The 23416-nt window shown below is 40.0% G+C and overlaps 1 protein-coding gene across 1 annotated transcript in view; it reads right to left on the bottom strand.

Annotated features, from left to right (window-relative positions):
- Positions 1 to 1989: 1989 nt before the first annotated feature.
- FBXL17 (F-box and leucine rich repeat protein 17) overlaps positions 1990 to 23416 on the bottom strand; it is a 715529-nt gene continuing 694102 nt past the window's right edge. The window contains exon 9 of the mRNA XM_075836800.1: positions 1990 to 4874. Within this exon, the coding sequence (XP_075692915.1) occupies positions 4740 to 4874 (135 nt within the window). The 3' untranslated portion in view covers positions 1990 to 4739. The remainder of the gene's footprint in view (positions 4875 to 23416) is intronic.

Here is a 23416-nt window from a genome sequence, read left to right as displayed (position 1 = left end):
GAAAACACTGGCTCATAAATAAACTATGTATATTACTTTTAAATTATTCTTCAATATGGTTAGTGTCTTCATACTATTGTTACAAAACGGAAAGAATCTAACACATGGTTATTTACATGGTCCAGATAACCAAGAACTTACACCTATAAGTGGTGCATAGTACTATGTCATGGTTGGCCCAGGAAACAAAAATTATCTATCATTCCACACTGTGCATTTTTGGTGCGTTTTTTTAACACCTTAGTGACCAGCCTATTTTAGGCCTTAATGACCAAGCTATTTTTTACGTTTTTCCATCATCACATTCAAAGATCTATAACTTTTTTATTTTTGTGTCGACATAGCTGTATAAGGACTTTATCTGGGGACATGTTGTATTTTTCAATAGCACCATTTTGGGGTGCATATAATTTATTGATTAACTTTTAAGAAAAATTTTGATTAACTTTTAAAAACACTTTTTTGCATCCTTAATTTACGTAGTTTAACGTCTGTTATAAGTAACATAATAACTTTATTCAATGGGTTGTTACAATTGTGGCGATACCAAATTTATATAGTTTTCTTATGTTTTACTACTTTTACACAGTAAAAACACAGTTCTTTCAAAACCATTTGCTTTCGTGTCTTCATATTTAAAGAGCCATAACTTTTTTCTTTTTCCGCCGATGCAGCTGTATGAGGGATTTTTTTTTGCGGGAACTTGTAGTTTTTACTGGTACCATTTTGGAGTACATGCGACTTTTTGATCACTTTCTATCACATTTGTTTGAAGGCAGGATGAAAAGAAACGGCAATTCTGGCACTGTTTTTTATTTTAATATTTACGTCATTCGCTGAGTGGGTTAAATAACATAATGGCTTTAACGTTGGGGCCGTTACGGACGCGGCGATACCAAATATGTGTAATATTAGTTTTAACTTTTTTTTTCATAATAAAGCATTTTGTAAAGGTGAAGGAAAAAGTGGGTTTTTCATTTTATTTACTTGGGGTTTTTATTTATTATTAACTATATAAAAGAAAATGTTAACTTTTTTTTTTAGTCCCACTAGAGGACTTTATTATGCGATCGTTTGATCACTTTTATAATGCACCGCAGTACTTCTGTATTGCAGTGTATTATTGCCTAACAGGCATTAACCGGAGGCAGACCTGGGGTCCTTTGTTAGGCCCCATGCTGCTATAGAAGCCTGCGGTTGCATCGAAGGTTGTCGGTGGGGTGAGAGAGGGAGCTCCTTCCCTCCAAAACCATATAGATGCGGCGCTCGTTATTAAGCGCCGCATCTAAGGGGTTAAACGGGCAGATTTAGATTTGCCCGCTTGAGCAGAACTGCTCCAAGCCCTCAGCTACCTCTGGTAGCTGGGAGAGGGAGCTTTTACTGCTCCCGGTGGCGCTGCTTTATTTTGATGCAGCGCAGTCAAAAGGCATATGCATCAGAATAAAGCCCGCTAGTGCCCGCCATGAAAAGGCATATTGGCAGTCATCAATGGGTTAATGCATTTTTTCTTTGATTTGGTTGATGAATTCCCATTAAAAGACATTGAAGTTTATTTACCAAAACAAAAAAATACATAAAAAATGCAGTGTGAACCCAGCCTAGATGTTAGTTTATAAAAGGATAAATTATTGATATTTTAGGGCTCTCTTTGTTAATCAATGATCACTAAACTTATAAAATCAAAAGTCGTGATTTTTATTACGACAGCTTTTAGTATTACTGCTGTGATGAACTATTGGGCTTACAGTAGCATGCTGGTTTGTTCGGCACTTGGGCCTAAAACACAAACCATATGAGGTCTGCTATTGTCAGTTAAATAAACAGTTAATTGGAAATTAGTCATCGAATATGAACAACATAAAATATTGACCCAATCAATTCTTAAGAAAGATGTGCATTTTTTGTATACTTGCATAATACAATGGGGAAGAGTGGAACAATTAAATGTGTTGCCTTAAGTTTGCAAAATAAATAAAACAGAACAAAACATTACTTATATTATAGCTTTATTAAGTTGATGAAGCAGCAGAAGGACTCTTACGTGTATATGGTCCTCAAATCAGTCAAATCCATAGTTTGGGACACAAATATACATAAACTGGTGTACATCAAGATTGGTATAATGATGGTATTATAGGTCTCTGGCCTTTATCCAACTAATATCTTGTTATGCTTCCCATAGTTTCTTTTTAATTTGCATTTTAAATAATGTATATTATTTATGATCATATAGCTTAGGGGTGGGCAAATTACTTTATACCTTAGTTAGACCATTCAAGCAGCCGGTTTGACTTTTTTTTTTTTAGCAACTACATGTATTCAATAAGAACTTCTATAGACGTCACAAGAAAAAAAAAAAAGTTAAGAGCCAGTAGAAAATTTCTTGGTGCATTGGCTACCTGCTTCCTGGGATTTATACACTATATGGAAAAGATAATTGGGACACCTACAGGAGTATTTAAGATATCCTATTCTAAATTCATACGCATTAATATGGAGTTGGTCTCTCCTTTGCAGCTAAAACAGCTCCCACTCTTCTGGGAAGCTTTCGTCAAGATTTTGGAGTGTGTCTGTGGGAATTTTTGCCCATTCAACATTTGTGAGGTCAGACACTGTTGTTGGACAAGAGGGCCTGGCTCGCAATCTCCATTCTAGTTCATCCCAAAATTGTTTGATGACATTGAGGTCATGGCTCCGTTCGGGCCGGCCAGTTAAATTCTTTCACACCAAACTCACCCAACCATGCCTTCATGGACCTTGCTTTGTGCACTGGGGCACAGTCATGCTGGAACAGAAAAAAAAGGCCTTCCCAAACTGTTGAAAGCATACAATTGTCCAAAATATCTTGGTATGCTTAAGTATTAAATCTTCACTGGAACTGGGGGGCCAAGGTCAGCCCCTGAAAAACAACCTCATAGAATTATCCCTCATCCACTAAACTTTGCACTTGGCACAATACAGTTAGATAGAGAAGGGTAATTCATCACTCCACAGAACATGCTTCCTTTGCTCCAGACTCCAGTGGTACCGTGCTTTACACCACTCCATCCGGCATTGTGCTTGGTGATGCAGTTGCTCAGCCAGGGAAACCAATGCCATACAGCACCCTGCGCTCATGTTATTGCCAGAGGAGGTTTGGAACTCTGTAGTTATTGAGTCAGCAGTGCATTGGCAACTTTTTTGCTCTTTGCGCGCGACTCTGTAACTTCATGTGGTCTACCACTTCATGACTGAGTTGCTACGGTTCCTAAATGCTTGCCCTTTGCAATATTACCACTCACAGTTGGTCGTGGAAAATCGAGGAGGGAAGAAATTTCACGAACCGACTTGTTACAACGCTGGCATCCTATTACAGTGCCACACTGGAATTCAGCGAGATCTTTAGAACGACCCTTTCTTTCACAAATGTTTGTAAAGGCGACTGCATGGCTGGATTTTATACACCTGTGGCCATGGGGCTGAATGAAACATCTGAATTTAGTGTTTGAGAGGTGTGTCCCAATAGTTTGGTCCATCTAGTGTAGCTGTAATCGCCAATGACTCTTAAATTATATTCTATTAGGACCAACTAAACGGATAACAAAAGAAAAACATCAGTCATTTTAAAGGCTATAGAGAACGGTTTTGTCACCCAATCATGGAAGACGCATAATAGTATCTTTCCAATGTCGGTCAATCTTCTGTACTATATGTTACACTAAGTCCTATCTCTGTGCCTTCTGCACCTGTTTTGATTGGTATATGAGAAGATGACAGATCACATGCTTCCCTCTTTTTGTTCATCTCAACAGAGGCAGCTATCAGTCATAGGTTTGGAGAAAATGGCCATAAAAATGGATTTAAAAAATAAAAATGAATCAGAGCAGAGGTTGAAGCTGCACCTGGGTCTCAGACTGTGAGGGGGTCCAAAAGCTATGTTCTTCCCTACGAGGCGACCAAGTCTATAAATTACATGTGATAGTTGAGGGGGGGAGGGGTCCTGTTAGAGATTTTTCATTAGGGCCCAAGTTCGGCCTCTGAAAACGAAAGTGTATTAATGAATCTTAACAAGATATTTTGAGCAAGTAATTGAAGATCCACTTTAAAGCCAATGCAAATAAATGATCAGAGAAGAATGTCAGACTCTAACACAAATCTTTTTTTCTAGAATTATTAAAAGGAAACAATAAAAAATAAGTACAATGAAAAGTAACTAAATAAAATCAAGGCCAAACACATTGCAAACTCTAAGTTTTATAAATGAAAGGATTAAGTATAAAAAGGCTATTCAGCAGCAGATTGTAAAGCTCGAATCTCCAATAAAGTCATTTCAGAAGCTCATTGGAAAAATAAAAATGAAAGAGAAAACAATCCCACAGATCTAGTTTATAATACATTATGTTCACTTCTCTAGAACTAATATGGAAAAGTGAGAATTTGATAGTACTAGAAGTGGCATGCTCTTATAACACAATATCTCAACATGTTACGATCACTTTTCACACAAATTATATCAATCTATACTAACAGCAACCAAACAGAGCCAATATCACAGGAGCCAAACACCTTGTAAAATATACTTCTCCCACGATGGAAAGATTCCAAAAACATTTTTACAAGCCACCCAGAAGCAGTGCCACGGTTCAATAACAGTGGATATTTGAAAGAAATGCTTTGTAGACTTTTCTTGGTATAAAATATCCATCATCGGCATTTTCCATGACAACTGCTTAATAAACTATTTGTTTTCCAATGAATTATTAGACAGATGATGCATTTGGTGTCCAGCCCATCTGATAAGCCCGTTCCAAAGTTCTCTTACAGTCCTGAAGTACAGTACTGAATGTGATGTGAGGATACTGCTGGACCAGTTGCTCCACTGTAGCTTCATTTACCTGCAAATGTCAAAGATACATTATAAATACATTTATAAAGTTCATGAAAAAACACAGGTTATGTACAATATAAAGCAAATAATTTTTTTCCCCCCCAAAACAGTGTCACTCTAGTCCATGAGTTGAGCCTGGTATTGCAACTCATGCGAGACAGTCAGTTCAGTCAAAAGGATGAGCTGTAGACCCCATCATCGCTGAAACGAAGGAGCAGAAGGGCTCAGCTAACGTACATGAGTCCGTCTTCAGCCTAACAAGGAGCGTCGATTACCGGCACCTTCGTTTCGGCCACGGCGGGGTTCTCAGTCCCTGGATCAACAGAGATCAAAAATTCTAAAAATGTCTATATGACATGTCATAAGTTCTTTGAAAGATTAGTTAATCTTTAAAAGGTGCATTAAGTAACAGAACAGATTTTTTTTTGGGGTTTATTATATTTTATTTTCTAAAGGGTTTTTTAAGTTACAGTTTAATACATTTGCCATCTACCAAGGTTTTTACCATGTGTTGCCATCAATATTTGAAAAAAAATCATTTACATTTGTGAGTTTTTAGTTAATTTTAACCTCACAAATTGGAATACAAAACTGCACTAAGCTACTATAATAAAATAATTATTTGCATCTATATTTTTTCTACTCTATGTGGCTTATTTTTTTCCAATATTATATTAACGACAAAAAAAAATAATCTATAATAAACGTAATAAAAAAAAGCATTAGACTATGCCAAAGGAATACAAATAAAGTGTTATCTTTTGTGCTGACCCAAGCAGTAACATAGAATGAAATACCGTGCTTTATTTAATTAAGACTAATCTACTAATATTTTTGTATCCATGCATAAAAATGCTTACAAAAGCCAAACAAAATCGTAAAATATGAGCAGATTCAGCCATGTTACTTTCTCATATACGTCCTCACTTGCATTAAACATAAACATTTGTTATATTGGAAACAAATGTGGGTATTAATCTCGGCTTTTTTGCGTCACATAAAAGTCATCCACTTGTCCTTGAATGAGATCAAGGTCACACTATGCCAGTGACTATGATGTATTAATAGATCCATGTATGAGTGTGTTTTCCAAGTACTCGACTGTATATAGTGCAATAGAGCCATTACCAGACACAACACACATTTATAAAAACAATTAGCGCTTTTAAAAAGCAACATATTTAAGAGCGTGATGCAGATCCCTGCTGGATATCAGAATATGTAGATCATATATATTATTTTATTCTTTGCAGCATGGCAGTTTATAGAAATGCTTACAAACATATGCACTTTTAAAGAAATGCTTTCCAATTATTGTTTAGCTTAAACATAAAGACCCTGCATCCAACAGAGATGATTACTTCAATTACTGCCATTGCACAATCCTGGTGTGATGCAGGGGATCAATGCGCAATGAATCTCAGCTCGTGTATGCACTCGCTTTCATTCTGACATTTTCTTTCGATTGCTGATATACAAAATGATACAACATATAGGTTCAAGGTTAAACTAAAACATAAGCATTATGGTTATGGATTAATTTATGGAACATATAAGAAGTACAGTGGAAGGAAACAATTCTTAGAAAATATCCGTACAACAGTTTTTAGAATATTCGCATTTTAGGCGTTCATTGTGAAAATAGCCATAATTTAGTCTTTTGAAAAATGGACAAGACCTGACTATTTTAAAAAAAAACAAGGTCAAAATAAATTTATGGCATATGCCATTTTTCTAGACGTACAAGACACAAGGACATACGTTCCAAAGAGGTGGCATCTGTGGCCGCTTTAGGAACCCTGGAGCAAGGGGAAGCAGCAGAGGTGGCCCCACTACCCTTTGCTCATATACAGATGCATCAGATGTGTAGGAAGTGAGCTACTATATAGTGGGCCAAATGGACAGAGATTTTAAGTACTGGGCCGTTTTATAGGCGATATATTGTATTTTACCCTTAAAACGGACATTGATGCTCAGCGGTGTATCTGCCTGTTCTCCCCCTTTCTTTTTATATTTAAAATGTACCTAACGTAAGGACAGGTCCTTTGCATTATGAAAACTTACAAATGCCTTGAGGCACATCATTGGCCAATAAATGGGCTTACAAAGTGGCCATCAGTGAGGTGGAAAATAGTTTGCACCTGTTGCCTTTTGAGCAACTCAGTACAGTCAAGAACAGTGATGTGGCGTATTTCCCTATCGATTGGCACTTTCAGCAGCTATAATGTCCAGAAGCCTTTATCTGACGTGATCGTATCCTTGTGGTACTATCCGGTCTTCTGATTATGAGATGATATTTAATAAATTATTCTTATGTCTAAAACTAAAACGGTGATCTCATATTTGCCAATTTCATTTAATGCAAATTAGCGATGTTGTACCAGTAATGTAAAGAGAAATGAGACTACTAAGAGCAATGGGACTGGTAAGAAAAATGGGACTGCTAAGAGAAATGGGACTGCTAAGAGACATGGGACTTGCTAAGAGAAATGGGACTTTCAAAGAGAAATGGGACTGCAAAGAGAAATGGGACTGCAAAGAGAAATGGGACGGCTAAGGGAAATGGGACGGCTAAGGGAAATGGGACGGCTAAGGGAAATGGGACGGCTAAGGGAAATGGGACGGCTAAGGGAAATGGGACGGCTAAGGGAAATGGGACGGCTAAGGGAAATGGGACGGCTAAGAGAAATGGGACGGCTAAGAGAAATGGGACGGCTAAGAGAAATGGGACTGCAAAGAGAAATGGGACTGCAAAGAGAAATGGGACTGCAAAGAGAAATGGGACGGCTAAGGGAAATGGGACGGCTAAGGGAAATGGGACGGCTAAGGGAAATGGGACGGCTAAGGGAAATGGGACGGCTAAGGGAAATGGGACGGCTAAGGGAAATGGGACGGCTAAGAGAAATGGGACGGCTAAGAGAAATGGGACGGCTAAGAGAAATGGGACGGCTAAGAGAAATGGGACGGCTAAGAGAAATGGGACGGCTAAGAGAAATGGGACGGCTAAGAGAAATGGGACGGCTAAGAGAAATGGGACGGCTAAGAGAAATGGGACGGCTAAGAGAAATGGGACTGCTAAGAGAAATGGGACTGCTAAGAGAAATGGGACTGCTAAGAGAAATGGGACTGCTAAGAGAAATGGGACGGCTAAGAGAAATGGGACGGCTAAGAGAAATGGGACGTCTAAGAGAAATGGGACTGCTAAGAGAAATGGGACTGCTAAGAGAAATGGGACTGCTAAGAGAAATGGGACTGCTAAGGGAAATGGGACTGCTAAGGGAAATGGGACTGCTAAGGGAAATGGGACTGCTAAGGGAAATGGAACTGCTAAGGGAAATGGAACTGCTAAGAGAAGAGTACAAGCTAGTATTTGATACGTGTTTAGAATTGATAGGTTTCAAGGGCTGACACTAACTCAGTGTATAGTAGTTTATTACTGATAATGGTACTATGAAGGTCATTCATTGCATCAATAATAAATATACGAATAGTATAACCCACTTACACTAGCATAACAGACTGGAGAAAGCAATACCCCTTTAATAACTTACGACATCGATCCCAGTAATGATGGTGCACTCAACACAAATTTGGCCTTGGATAATTTGACAAACATTTCAAAGCCCCATTCTCGTTTACCATTAATATTCAATGCCCCATGCTAATCCATAGCAAATTTTCATTAATTAGATTGCACTTTTAGAAACGTCTGTAAATGTCAAAGAAAGTTCAATGCTCTAAATGATATATACAAAGCTTAAATATAACCACTAGTTATTATTAGAAACGCTCATTACAATGTCACAACATAAAATACTACGAATATCTAAAACAGTACGTAGGTCAAATGTCACCAAAAAGAACCTATTGTTATTAATTGCAAATCATTTGGGATTATTAGCAGAGGTTTTAATAAGGGTTGGGGCGCGTGTTCCATATCATTCCTAGGGGAAGCATGCGGTTTAATTAACCCGAGTCTCTAATTGCTGAGAGAATAAACAATGATTTCACATAAATAGAATAAAATGAAAATTCTGTACTGTACTCCCCATGGCTTCAAAGACGGTTTGTAATGACATACAATGATTAGAATTTCACAGACTTTCATCATGCCGTCATTGTTAAGAAATTGACATTTTACATTTAGCACGCAAAAACAAAATGGCTTTTATTCCAGGCAGTGAGAACTATGTTCTTCCACCGTGCCGGTTACTATGTGGAACTGGAAAAAAAAACAAAAGCTGTAACAAGAGCAGTTTGATGAGAAATGAATTCATCTTATTTTCATCATTTGGATCAATAACTCTCTGCCTCTACTGTGTCCTGTAGCCTGAAGGCAATTGGGTAATCAATGGAATCAAACAGAGGAGCCCTTCACCCAGCTCAAAATCCTCTCTGATCTTTTCTGGGAGGACTCAAGACGCTTGTGAAATTCTAATTCATGTCAACTCCATATCAAAGAAATTCCACAGAGTTTTGGTCATAAAGAGTATCATAGTAATAACGATCCAAAATCTATTTTTGCTATATGTTTTTATATAATTCAAAAATTACGTGTTCAGTCCACAATGACTTGAAGCTCCTTAGATGTGGAACACAGCAAGCCAATGTGTCTTTCATACATTTGGGAGGATGTGTTATAAAAGGGTAGAAAATAATGTGATGACTATACTACACCACTGGAACTAGTAGCTAATAAAATATGCTATATGGAAAACAAAATAGTGATAGAGTTTTTATTTTTTACAAACATTTACTTCCACTTAATAATATAAATGTAAGGTTTGTAATATCTTATTATTTACTCTATTGCATTGGTAAAATTCCAAATTAACTTTTTTTTTTTTGGCAATGAAGTAGAGATCATGACCCTACGGCTAGACATCACCATTCCTCAATTTCAAGACATCAAGATACTTTAAAGGAAGAAACAAAGTATAATGCCCAGAGACATTTTTAACGTTATTTTGAGAAATTTCATATTAAAGAGGTTTCGGGGAATACTCATTGATCATCAATGAGTGATCAGTGGGTGGTCTGACCCCCAGGAAAAAAAAGGGTGCTGTGCTTGCTAGACATTCAATGTCCTTCCAAGTCCAGAGGCCCGTCTACGGATGAGGCAATGTCTGTCAATGCAGCTCAGCTCTATTTAGGTGAATGGGGCCGAGTTGCAGTACCATGCACAAAATGTACGAGTGGCGCTCCTGTGCCTGGAAACAAATTAAACATCCATGGACCACCATGCCAATTTGCTCTGCTTAATAGTGGGGGTACATTGATGGCCTATATTAACAGATGCAGCCATTTTTCATTTTTTGTTTTCTGTCTGGTCTCCCAAAAGTCATAACTTTATTATTTTTCCATCCACATAGCTTCATGAAGGCTTTTTTTTATTTTGGGAAGAGTTATACACCATTTATTGTACCATACATTATTATTGGGTTTCATATTTTCACCGAGTGATAACGTTTTCAGACCCTTTCACTTTCTTCACATTTTGTTATGTTGAGGCCTTGTGATCAAATAAAAAAAATTCACATTTTCCCCGTCATTCTGCACTCAATACTCCATAATGACAAAAGGAAAACAAAATATTAGAAATTTTTGCAAACTTATTTATCCCTTAACCCCTTAAGGACGCAGCCTAGTTTGGGCCTTAAGGCTCAGAGCCCATTTTTCAAATCTGACATATTTCCCTTTATGTGGTAATAACGTCGGAATGCTTAAACCTATCCAAGCGATTCTGAGATTGTTTTCTCGTGACACATTGGGCTTCATGTTTGTGGTAAAATTTGGTCGATATATTCAGTGTTTATTGGTGAAAAATTGCAAAATTTAGAGCAAATTTGGAAAAAATAGCATTTTTCAGAATTTAAATGCATCTGCTTGTAAAACAGACGGTTATACCACCCAAAATAGTTACTAGTTCACATTTCCCATATGTCTACTTTAGATTGGCATCGTTTTTTGAACATTATTTTATTTTTCTTGGACGTTGCAAGGCTTAGAACCTAAACAGCAATTTCTCATATTTTTAAGAAAATTTCAAAAGCCTTTTTTTTAAGGTACTTCTTCAGTTCTGAAGAGGCTTTGAGGGGCCTATGTATTAGAAACCCTGATAAAACACCCCATTTTAAAAACTAGACCCCCTCAAAGTATTCAAAACAGCATTTAGAAAGTTTTTTAACCCTTCAGGCATTTCACAAGAATGAAAGCAAAGTGGAGGTGAAATTTGCAAATTTCATTTTTCTTGCTGAATTTCAATTTTATTCAATTTTTTTTCTGTAACACAGAAGGTTTTACCAGAGAAACACTACTAAATATGTATTGTCCAGATTCTGCAGTTTTTAGAAATGTCCCACATGTAGCTCTAGTGCGCTCATGGACTAAAACACAAGCCCTAGAAGCAAAGAAGCACCTAGTGCATTCTGAGGCCTCTTTTTTATTAGAATATATTTTAGGCAGCATGCCAGGTTTGAAGAGGTGTCGAGGTGCCAAAACAGTAGGAATCCCCGAACAGTGACCCCATTTTGGAAACTACACCTCTCAAGGAATTCATTTATGGTTGTTGTTAAAATTTTGACCGCACAGTTTTTTCACAGCACCTATTTGAATTGGGCTGTGAAATTAAAAAAATGTCATTTTTTCCAATAAGATGTCATTTGTGATAAAAATTTCTTATTTTCACAGGGAACAAAATACCCCATTTTGTTGCCCAATTTGTCCTTAGTGCGGCAATACCCCATTTGTGGTGATAAACTGCCGTTTGGGCCCATGGGAGGGCTCAGAATGAAAGGAGCGCTATGTGTTTGTTGGAGTCCAGATTTTGCTGGATTGGTTTTCGGGTGCCATGTCGCATTTGCAGAGCCCCAGAGGTATCAAAGCAATGGAAACCCACTAGAAGTTACCCCATTTTGGAAACTACACCCCTCAAGGACTTCATTTATGGGTGTTGTGACCATTTTGACCCCATAGTTTTTTCACAGAACTTATTTGAATTGGGCTGGGAATTAAAACAAAATTAATTTTTTCCAATAATATGTAGTTTTGGCTGAAAATTTCTTATTTTCACAAGAAATAAAATACCCCATTATGTTGCGCAATTTGTCCTGAGTGCAGCAATACCCCGTTTGTGGTGATAAACTGCCGTTTGGGCCCATGGGAGGGCTCAGAACGAAAGGACCACCATTTGGCCTACTGGGGATTTTCTGGTGCAAAGTCATGTGTGCAGAAGCCCCAGTACAGATGAAACCCGCAAGAAGTGACCCCGTTTTAAAAACTACACCCTTAAGGCATTCATCTAGAGGTGTAGTGAGCATTTTGACCGGAGAGATACACCCCATAAACTGTAATGTGGGTTCTCCCGGGTATGGCAATACCCTCAAGGTGGCTGTTATCAGCTGCTTGGGCACACAGCAGGGCTCAGAAGGGAAAGATAAGGGGGGATAAGCTATGCGGAGTACATCAGGGTAAGTAGAATTGGGGTAAATTATAAATCAAGGGATGTATGATCAATTTTAAAACACTCTTTCATACAGAGCTCTGGTTTTTCGGGACACGCGTTACATTGATATATTGTGTCCTCCCTTATACTCCTCTTATAGCAGAATTTGCACCTCTTTTGACTTTTTCCCTTCTTGCCCGTTTGGGGAACTTCTCCTGGAAAGTGTTGCCCTGGTACGATGTGTGTGGCCCCGCTTCCAGAAGTACTGGGTGCCCCCCCTTCCTGGTCCCTAAAGATTAGGTTCTTGATAACCACCTCTTGAAATTCCAGGAAAGTTCCCCTCTGGCCTGTACATCGACGTAGCACGTACACATTGTACAATGCCATCTGTATGATGTGCACGGCCAGCTTCTTATACCACACCGCATGGCGCTGTAGGGCTTCAGGACTTGATCTGACAAGTCCACCCCTCCCATGTACCTATTGTAGTCCAGGATGCAGTCTGGTTTGGGGGTCTCTGTACTGGTACCTCATACAGGTACTGGTGTGACATCTCTCTTGTCTTGTACTTGACACACAATATGTTGCTGCTGGATTGTGCCCAGCTCTCACCCCTTTTGAGTGTTTGCCCAAGCAGAGTCTTAGGGAGGCCTCTCAGATTTCTTCTAGCAGTGCCGCATGCCGCGGGACTGGAAGCGAGGCAGTTGAAGAGTGGGACGCCGTTATAAAAATTATCCAGGTAGAGGTGGTAACCCTGGTCCAGCAGTGGGTGCACCAAATCCCACACAATTTTTGCATTAACTCCCAGTAAGGGGGGGGGGCATTCTGGGGGCTGAATACTGGTGTCCTTTCCTTCATATATCCTAAATTTGTACGTATACCCTGATGCACTCTCGCACAGCTCATACATCTTCACCCAATATCTTGCCTTCTTACCCAGCAGGTACTCGCAGAATTGAACCCTCCCTTTAAAATCCACCAAGGACTCATCAATAGAAATACACTTCTCGGGGGTGTATGCTTGGGAAAACCGGGCACTGAAACGGTCTAATAGGGGTCTCCGTTTATACAAACGGTCAAAACTGGGGTCATCTCGGGGTGGGCACTGCTCATTATCAGTATAATGTAAGAAGCGAAGTATTGCCTAATTTATTTATTTTTTTAGGTTCTAGTTCAGTTCTGAAGTTGCTTTGATGGACCTATATATTAGAAATCCCTATGAAACACCCCATTTTAGAAACTAGACCCCTCAAAGTATTCACAACAGCATTTAGAAAGTTTATGAACGCTTTAGGTGTTTCACAGGAATTTAGAGCAAAGTAGAGGTGAAATTTGTTTTTTGTCAGAAAATCCTCTTTATACCATTTTTTTTATAACACAAAAGGTTTTACCAGAGAAACGCAACTCTATACATATTGCCCAGATTCTGTAGTTTTGAGAAATATCCCACGTGGCCCTAGTGCGGTAATGGACTGAAGGAGCGGCCTCAGAAGCAAAGGAGCGCCTAGTGGATTTTGAGGCCTCCTTTTTATTAGGCACCATGTCCGGTTTGAAGAGGTCTTGTGGTGCCAAAACAGTGGAAAACTCCCAAAAGTGACCCCATTTTGAAAACTAGACCCCTTGAGGAATTCATTGCAGTTTTCATGGGGTGCATGTGACTTTTTGATCAGTTTTTATTCTATTTTTAGGTGGCGTGGTGACTAAAAAACAGCAATTCTACTATTGTTTTTTTATTCTATTTCTTTTACAGCGTGCACCGTGCACTATAAATGACACATTCACTTTATTCTGCGGGGCGATACAATTACGGCGATACCAGATGTTTATACGTTTTTTTTTATGTCTTATGGCGTTTGCACAATAAAATACTTTTTGTAAAAAATCATTTACTTTTTGTGTTACCTTATTCTAAGAGCCATAACGTTTTTATTTTTCCATCAAGAAAGCCGTGCGAGGACTTATTTTTTGCGTAACGAACTGTAGTTTCGATCAGTACCATTTTTAGGTACATGCGACTTTTTGATCTCTTTTTATTCCATTTTTTGGGAGGTGAAGTGACCAAACAATTGTGATTCTGGTACGGTTTATTATTATTTTCTTTTACGGCGTTCACCGCGCGGGATAAATAACTAAATAATTTTGTAGTTCAGGCCGTTACGGACACGGCGATACCAATTATGTATAGTTTATTTGTTTGTTTATATATTTTGTTTATATATTTTTATTAATAATAAAGGACTGATAAGGGAAAAGGGGGGATTTTTACTTTTATTACTTTTAAAACTTTTATTTTACACATCTTTTTTTAACTTTTTATTTACTTTTTTACTTTGTCCCACTAGGGGACATGAGGGCAGGAGGCGCTGCTCGCTATTCTAATACACTGCACTACATGCGTAGTGCAGTGTATCAGAGCTGTCAGCTACTCACTGACAGCAAGCATAGTGGGTCCTGACTTCGTCAGGACCAACTAGGCTTCCGTCGATGGCAAAGCCGGACGCCATTGTTTGGTGTCCGGTTGCCATCGTTACCATCGCCAGCCGCTATCGTGTAGCAGGCCGGCGATGGTAGCTTAACCCCTAAAAAGCCGTGATCACTATTGAACACGGCTTTTAAGGGGTTAATCAGCGGGGACACAGCGATCGGTCCCCGCTGTAGGAGCTGTGACAGCTGCTGTACGAGACAGCAGCTGTCGCAGCTCCTGCATGTGTCGGGAGGACGGCCGAAATGGCCGTTACTCCCGCGACGTAATAGTCCGTCGCTGAGCGCTAACGATACAGTTAGGCCAGATTCACACGAACGTTGCGTTTTTGCGCGCGCAAACAACGCAGCGTTTTGCGAGCGCAAAAACCATTTGACAGCTGCGTGTGTCATGCGTGTCTGATGCGCGGCTGCGTGATTTTCGCGCAGCCGGCATCATAGAGATGAGGCTTGTCAACGCCCGTCACTGTCCAAGGTGCTGAAAGAGCTAAATCTTTCAGCACCCTCGACAGTGAATGCCGAACACAACAGCGAAAAACCTGTAAAAAAAAAAGATAAAGTTCCTACTTACCGAGAACTTCCCGGCCGTTGCCTTGGTGACGCGTCCTTGGTGACGCGTCCTTGGTGACGCGCCTCTCTTGACATCGGGCCCCACCTCCCTGGATGACGCAGCAGTCCAAGTGACCGCTGCAGCCTGTGATTGGCTGCAGCCTGTGCTTGGCCTGTGATTGGCTGGAGCTGTCACTTGAACTGAAGTGTCATCCCGGGAGGTCGGACTGCAGGAAGGAGACAGGAGTAATCGGTAAGTTAGAACTTCGGTTTTTTTTTACAGGTTAATGTATTTTGGGATCGCAAGTCACTGTCCATGGTGCTGAAACAGTTTAACTCTTTCAGCACCATGGACAGTGACTATCTCCTGACGTCGCGGACCGATAATTTTTTTGCCGGGATCGGCCAAAACGAGTTTGGCCGAACCCGGTGAAGTTCGGTACGCTTGTCCGGCTTCGCTCATCGCAAAGACACTCCGTTTGGATGTTCGGAAACAGAAAAGCACGTGGTGCTTTTCGGTTTTCATTCATCCTTTTCACTGCTGTTGCGCGAATCACGCTCGTCCCACGGAAGTGCTTCCGAGTGGTGCGCGTGATTTTCACGCACCCATTAACTTCAATGGGTGCGTGATGCGCGAAATACGCAGAGTTATTGAACCTGTCGCGCTTTTTGCGCAGCAGACAAACGCTGCGCAAAAAGCACGGACTGTCTGTACTGCCCCATAGACTTGTATTGGTCCATGCGTGCCGCGTGAAAACCACGCGGCCCGCACGGACCGAATACACGCTCGTGTGAATCCCCCCTTAGTGTGATGGATTATTACGTCGCTGAGCGGGAAAGGGTTAAAGACGAGGCCAATTTGAGTTTTTCATTTTTGTTTTTTCCTCCCCGCCTTCCAAAAGCCATAACTTTTCTATTTCTTCGTCGACATAGCGATATGAGGGCTTGTTTTTTGCGGGACAAGTTGTAGTTTTTCATGGCACCATTTATTGTACAGCATAATGTACTGGGAATCTGACAAAAAAATATTTGTGGGGTGAAATGGGCAAAAAACAGCAATTACACAATTTTTGGGAGGGTTTTGTTTTTACGGCGTCCATCAGGCAGTATATTCACCTTATTCTACAGGTTGATACGATTACGGCATTACCAAATTTATAGGTTTTATTTTGTTATACCACTTTTAAAATAATAAAACTATTTGCTAAAAAAAAAAATGGTTTTCTGTCGCCAAGTTCTGAGAGCCATAACTTTTTTATTTTTACAGCATAAATATACAATTTTGGGGTACATGCGACTTTTTGATCACAATTATTCCTTTTTTTTGGAGAGCTAAGGTGACCAAAAAACAGCAATTTGAATGTTTTATATATATATATATATATATATATATATATATATATATATATATATTTTTTTTTTTTTTTTTTTTACATCGTTCAACGAGCGGGTTAAAAAAAAAACGCTATATTTTGATAGCTCTGACTTTTATGGATGCGGCGATACCAGTTATATTAACTTTTATTTTATTTTTTTTTAACATTGCTTTAGGGAAAAAAATGGGAAAAGGGGGGATTTCTTAACTTTTAATATTTTTTTTGGAACATTATAAAAATCTTGGACCAATTTATCGTTTTTTACCGCTCAGACGGTTGTGGATATGAAGTCTGAAGTGTCCATCAATGGTTTGACCTTCCCCCAGCTAGCATGCAGAAAGAAAGAATCCAAATTTCCACTGGTGTGTGTATCTTCCTGGTACTTGTGGTTCCACACAGAAATGCAACTGCAGAAATGCAACTGCTTGCTGTTTATATCCTCGTACTTGATGTTCTAAATCTCCAACATGGGAGAAAAAGGAGATAGTGCACTACCTTTGGGAAACTACAAATTCCACGAGTTTATTCCATACTTACAAAAACAGATATAGATAAAAGCATAAGATAAGCTCTTGTGACACGCCAAATAATGCAGGCCCGACCCTGGGTTTCGCCCTTCTGGCATCCTGATGCCCCAGAGGAAGCCAGAAGGGCGAAACCCAGGGACGGGTTGCATTATTTGGTGTGTAAACTCGTGGAATTTGTAGTTTCCCAAAGGTAGTGCACTATCTCCTTTTTCTCCCTTGCTGGAGATTTAGAACATCAAGTACGAGGATATACACAGCAAGAAGTTGCATTTCTGCAGTTGCATTTCTGTGTGGAACCACAAGTACCAGCGAGAGACACACACCGGTGGAGATTTGGATCATTCTTTCTGCATGCTATCTGGGGAAGGTCAAACCCTTGATGGACACTTTAGTCTTTACATCCACAACCGTCTGAGCGGTAAAAAACTATCAATTTGTCTCCGTTTTTTTGTGGTGTTGAGGATTTCACCTCTTTTTTAAATTCATTTGATTGGACATGATTTGGAAAGACACGCCCCTGTCTATACAAGGTCTCACAGATGACAATGCAGATCAGAGGAAAAACCAAGCCATGAGGAGTCAAGAACTGCCTGTAGAGCTCAGACACAGGATTGTGTGGAGGCATAGATCTCGAGAAGGGTACAAAAAAAAATTATGCTGCACTGAAAGTTCCCAAGAGCACAATGGCCTCTATAATTCTTAAATGGAAGAAGTTTGGAATGGGGGGAGAAGGGCCTTGGTAAAAGAGCTGACCAAGAACCCAATGGTCAGTTTGGCTGAGCTCCAAAGATCCTGTGTGCAGATGGGAGAAACTTCCAGAAGGTCAACCATCACTGCAGCACTCCACTAATGTGGGCTTTATGGCAGAGTGGCCAGAAAGAAGCCTCTCCTCAGTAAAAGACACATGAAAGCCCGCCTGGAGTTTGCAACAAAGCACCTAAAGGACTTTCAGACTGTGGGAAACAAGATTCTGTGGTCTGATGAACTCAAAATTTAACTATTTGGCCTCAATTCTAAGTGTCATGTCTGGAGGAAACCAAGCACTGCCCATCACCTGCCCAATACCATCCCTACAAGAAAGCATGGTGGTGGCAGCATCATGCTGTGGGGGTGTTTTTCAGCAGCTGGGACACGGAGCCTAGTCAGGGTTTAGGGAAAGATGAATGGAGCAAAGTTCAGAGATATTCTTAATGAAAACCTGATCCAAAGTGCTCTGGACCTCAGACTGGGCCGAAGTTTCACCTTCCAACAAGACAATGACCCTAAGCACACAGCCAAGACTACACAGGTGTGGCTTAGGGACAACTTTGTGAATGTCATTGAGTGGCCCAGCCAGAGCCCTGACTTGAACCCAATCGAACATCTCTAGAGAGACCTGAAAATGTCGGTCCACCAACAGTCCCCATTCAACCTGACAGAGCATGAGAGGATCTGCAGAGAAGAATGACTGAAAATCCCCAAATCCAGGTGCGCAAACCTTGTGGCAGCATACCCAAGAAGACTGGAGGCTGTTATCGCTGCCAAAAGGTGCTTCAACTAAGTACTGAGTAAAGGGCCTGAATACCTGTAGCAATGTAATATTTTCGTTTTTCCTTTTCAATAAATTAGTGAGTGCAGAATGATGGTGAAAAACGTGAATTTTTTTTATTTTAGCATAAGGCCTCAACATAACAAAATGTGAAAAAATGGAAAGGGTCTGAAGTCTTTCTGAATGAATTGTAGTTTTTTATGTTTTACTTCTTTCACAAAATAAAAACAATTTGTTTAAAAAAAAATAAAAAAAAATGGTGTCACCATATGCGGAGACCCATAACTAGCGGAGGGAGGGATACAATTTTGTAGGGTGAACTGTAGTCTTTATTGGTAATATTTTGGGGTGCATATGACATTTTGGTCACTTTTTATTCCATTAATTTTGATACAGAAAAAAACAGCAATTCAAGTGCTTTTTGACGTTGTTTTTTTCTTTTACGGCGCTTCCCGTGTGTGATAAATAACAGTATAGATGTAATATTTTAAATCGCTATGGTCGAATTTGACAAATTTTTCTTAGTTCCACTAAGACTGGGACATGCGATCATTAGACTACTTGCACATCATACTGCAACGCTTATTTACTCCAATTAAACCCTGCCAGAGACCAGCATAGCAGTCCTTGGGGCCTTTATTATGGAGCTGTATGTTTTCATAGATGAACTAATAAAATTAAATTATATTTTTATTGGAATTTTTGATTCCGCATAAATCTTCTTAGTTGTTGTTAGCATCTTCTTATGCATTTAGAACCTGTTTACCCTGATCATTAATCGGTGGTAATACAACCAAATAGAGACAAGGACACCTGTAACGTCCGTGGTCGCTGACCACGAACTCCTTCCATCCAGTCGACGCCCTTCTCTCCAGAGATGTTTGCACATATGGCCGTCCTGTTCCATGAGCTCAGTCCAGACTCAAGAAGCCAGAGCGCACGCATGTGTGAGATTGTTCTGGTTGCGCCCTAAGTACCCTGGGCTATAAGAAGGTCCCAGCCCCTTCCTCCCATGCCTGAGCGTTGTTGTTGTATCCTAAGTTTGTCTTGCAAATGGTCCAGTAGTGTTTCCTGCTCCCAGTGTTTCCTGTTCCTGTAACCTGATCTAGTGCAGTGTTGAGCTGTTGCCGTGCTGTGCACAGGGGGCTCTATGGGGGGGCATTATCTACAGGGGGCTCTATGGCAGGCACTATCTACAGGGGGCTCAGTGTGTGTGGGGGGCACAGTGTATGGTGCTATTATAATTAGAGGTGCAGTGTATGGCGCTATTATATTTAGGGGCGTAGTGTGTGGTATAATGAGAGCTTTATCTTTGTTTATAGGTGTAGAAATGTTGGAAAAGTGAGAAGCTGAAAACATCTAAGCGGCAAACTGCAGAAATGGGCTGTGACCGGGAGAAGTCTACATAGAGGTCTGTATCGGATGGAGAAAAAGAACTAGAATCTGAGACGTCACTGGTGAGTCACTTAATGTAAATGTTTATTCTGCCTCTAATCAGTACTGTAGTCACTGTATGATCTGCAGCGAGATTATGGGTGGTATGATTATGATATTATTTATTTTTTGTGAAACAGCATCTCCCAGCATATCCATTGTTCGGGCCATGCTGGGAGCTGGAAACAAATTAGTGCAAACCTATATGGCAGGGGTTGCAATAAATTGAGCTGTATTTGTGCTGGTGTTGTATTTATGTACTGAGCACTATTCTGGTGTTGTGTATAGAACTATATTGCTTGTAAAATGCACAAATGTTTTTATGCTCGAGTTACATAAAAAGAAATGTGGAAAAAAAATGACACGTCATTGATTGGTAGAGAAAACAAACATGGCGAGGGGGAAGGAGATGTCGGGATGGAGGTTGGGGCGCCAAACTGAATCTTTGCCCTGGGTGCTGGAGAACCTAGCTACGCCTCTGGCAAACATGAATACTTTCTTTCAAAATCAGTGATGCGTCTGTCCACGGATTGTGTATGGTATTTCAGCTCAGCTCTATTCACTACAATGGAGCTGAGCTGCAATGCCAGATACAACCCATGGACAGGAGTGGTGCTGTTTCTGCAAGAAAGCAGCCATTTTTTTTTTCTAATCCTGTGCAACATCTTTAAATCATTATACAGCCAATGCTAATTCAGCTATGAGCATCTAAATACATAGAGGAGCTCATGAAATATCACAAAAGTAGTGTTCAGGCGGTTGTCCCATCTTGAGAACCCATTTCCATATGTCCTAAAGGGAGTCAGCAGCTATGTACCTCCCTGTCCTGCTACTCCACGCCTGACGTCTACCTGCTGCCTAGTCCCAGCCAAGCCTGCCTTGCTACTGTCTGAGCTGCCACAGGTACCGTATATGAACTATAAACTCTGACCTGCACCCTGCTGGCCAGCTGCCATACTGCCAAGACAATACGGCCCTGTGGGTCCACGAACCCTACGTGACAACACCCCACAACTCTGACGTGCCTTGTGTATGAACTCGCATCTCGATGCTCTGACCTGCGGTGCGTCAATGGTTTCTTGCCACCACCTGTCATTTATACAATATTAGAAATAGTACCCAGGTATAATGTGTCGGTCTGCCTGTTTGTGTGTTCATTGGATTTGTTCCAAGGGTGCCCAGGAGTCTAATCCATGCCCTCATATTTTCTTGGTTTACGGGGGAAATCGCCAGTAGCCCTATATACCCCGGCAGTTACACACTGTTTATTTCAATTTGAATTTACTAAGTACCTAACAGCTAAACTGGTAGGAAATGGAGTCATAATATTGTGACAGAGCCCGTTGATTAACAACATTGGCAGTTTTATTACCAGTTGGTCATAAACTATGGTTGGATCATAATTTAAAAAAGCATCATGCATGAAAGCCCACTCATAGCACGCTGAAGCCCACTGAACATGATGTGCTCTATCAGCTTTCTTTCTGGCCTGGGTTCCGGCAGGAGTCTCTGCGCTTCTGAGAGCCACCTGTCTGATCTGTTGCTGAGAGAGCTCGAGTTTGCTGAGGAGTTTCAGCATCTCGAGCAGCAATATGACGCATTTGATCAGCTTGCAGTTGGGCAAGAGGAGTCTCTGCAGCTTTCCTCCTGGCCATCAGTAATCTGATTGGTTTCTATGGATAACCGCTCCCCTGTACCTTCCAATCTAGGATTATCTTGTAAAGAGCACTACCTGCTACTGCCAGATAAAATATCTTTACTATAAAAGCGAATGTCTGTATTCACTTTTACAATATTGGATCGTGATCATGTGATATTGGCTGAAAACAGAGAACAGCAGCAAGGTCAGGACCTTTACGAAGACCTTCGTGAACACCCGATGTAGCTATGTGCCAAATTTGGGGTCAAATAGTTCAGGCATTTGGATGCCTATAGAGGACAGACAGTCATTGACTTTTATAATATAGAATAGCAGAGTTCCCCGGCTTCGCACTTGTTCTATTTGTTGGTTGTTTGTGTGTGTGGTTAAAAACTTCATTTCCTACTGATATGAAGCCGACATATCGAATAAAGTCCAAGTGCAGGTTCCTTTTTGGAGGCATGACCGGTCTGAAAGGAATTCAATTCATGAGTATGCTCAAATCTAGTATAGGTACAGTTTGTTTACAGCGAGTAACACGTTGATTAAAGAAACATGGCTTGGTTGTTATGGAAACCTGGTCTAAAACTGTGTGTATGTGAGTAAGGCTAAGAATAAAAAGGACCTGCGAGCTTCTATTGGCTAATACAGGTCATCTGATGTGATATAAAGGAAGGTCCTTGATGTGGAAGCCAGTGGTGCCATATTTGATTTTGTGAATATGTCGAGAATGGTAGGTTCTAGAGAGCTGGAACCTGGTCTAAACCTTCAGAAGCGCGTAATTCAGTTATGTGCCATAGTTGTTGCAGATTGGCCCAGTCATTTGGCCGTGCATAAAGAACATGCAACAGAAATTCATTTATATATATATATATATATATATATATATATAAATATATATATGTATATGTATATGTATGTATATATATATATATATATATACATATACATATATGTATATATATGTATATATATATATATATATATATATATATACACACACATATATATATATAAAGAAAATCTTGCAGCACTCCAATAAGCAAAATCGTGAAGTTTATTCAATCCACATCAAGCAAAGGTGCAACGTTTCTGTCCTACAATAGGACCTTTCTCAAGGCTTGAGAAAGGTCCTATTGTAGGACAGAAACGATGCACCTTTGTTTGATGTGGATTGAATAAACTTCACGATTTTGCTTATTGGAGTGCTGCAAGATTTTCTTTATCTATATCTGTACTTAGTCCAAGGATCGGGACTACTTGCTGGGCACCCAGATATACATACAATTCCTTCCTAAAGTGAGTGCTGCTGTTTTTCTTCGTTATATATATATATATGTAGAGATATCATTTAGACTTCTATCTAAAAGTGTAATAAGCTGTGGCGTTCTTTACATGATGTTGATCTAATTTCCACTGACCATCCATAATATGGTGGTGGGTATGACAGTGTCAGCAGATTGTATTTAATAAATAAAAAACTCATAACTGGTAGAAATCACAAATTTTGGAAAGATTGAATTGCTACTCCATCGCTTTTTTTTTATTAATGTACTGATGAGAAGGGTTGA

This window comes from Rhinoderma darwinii, chromosome 1, assembly GCF_050947455.1.
Source record: "Rhinoderma darwinii isolate aRhiDar2 chromosome 1, aRhiDar2.hap1, whole genome shotgun sequence".
In the NCBI taxonomy this organism is placed as follows: domain Eukaryota; kingdom Metazoa; phylum Chordata; class Amphibia; order Anura; family Rhinodermatidae; genus Rhinoderma; species Rhinoderma darwinii.
The sequence above is the reverse complement of the archived record's forward strand: the minus strand, read 5'-3'. Positions and strand labels throughout refer to the sequence as shown.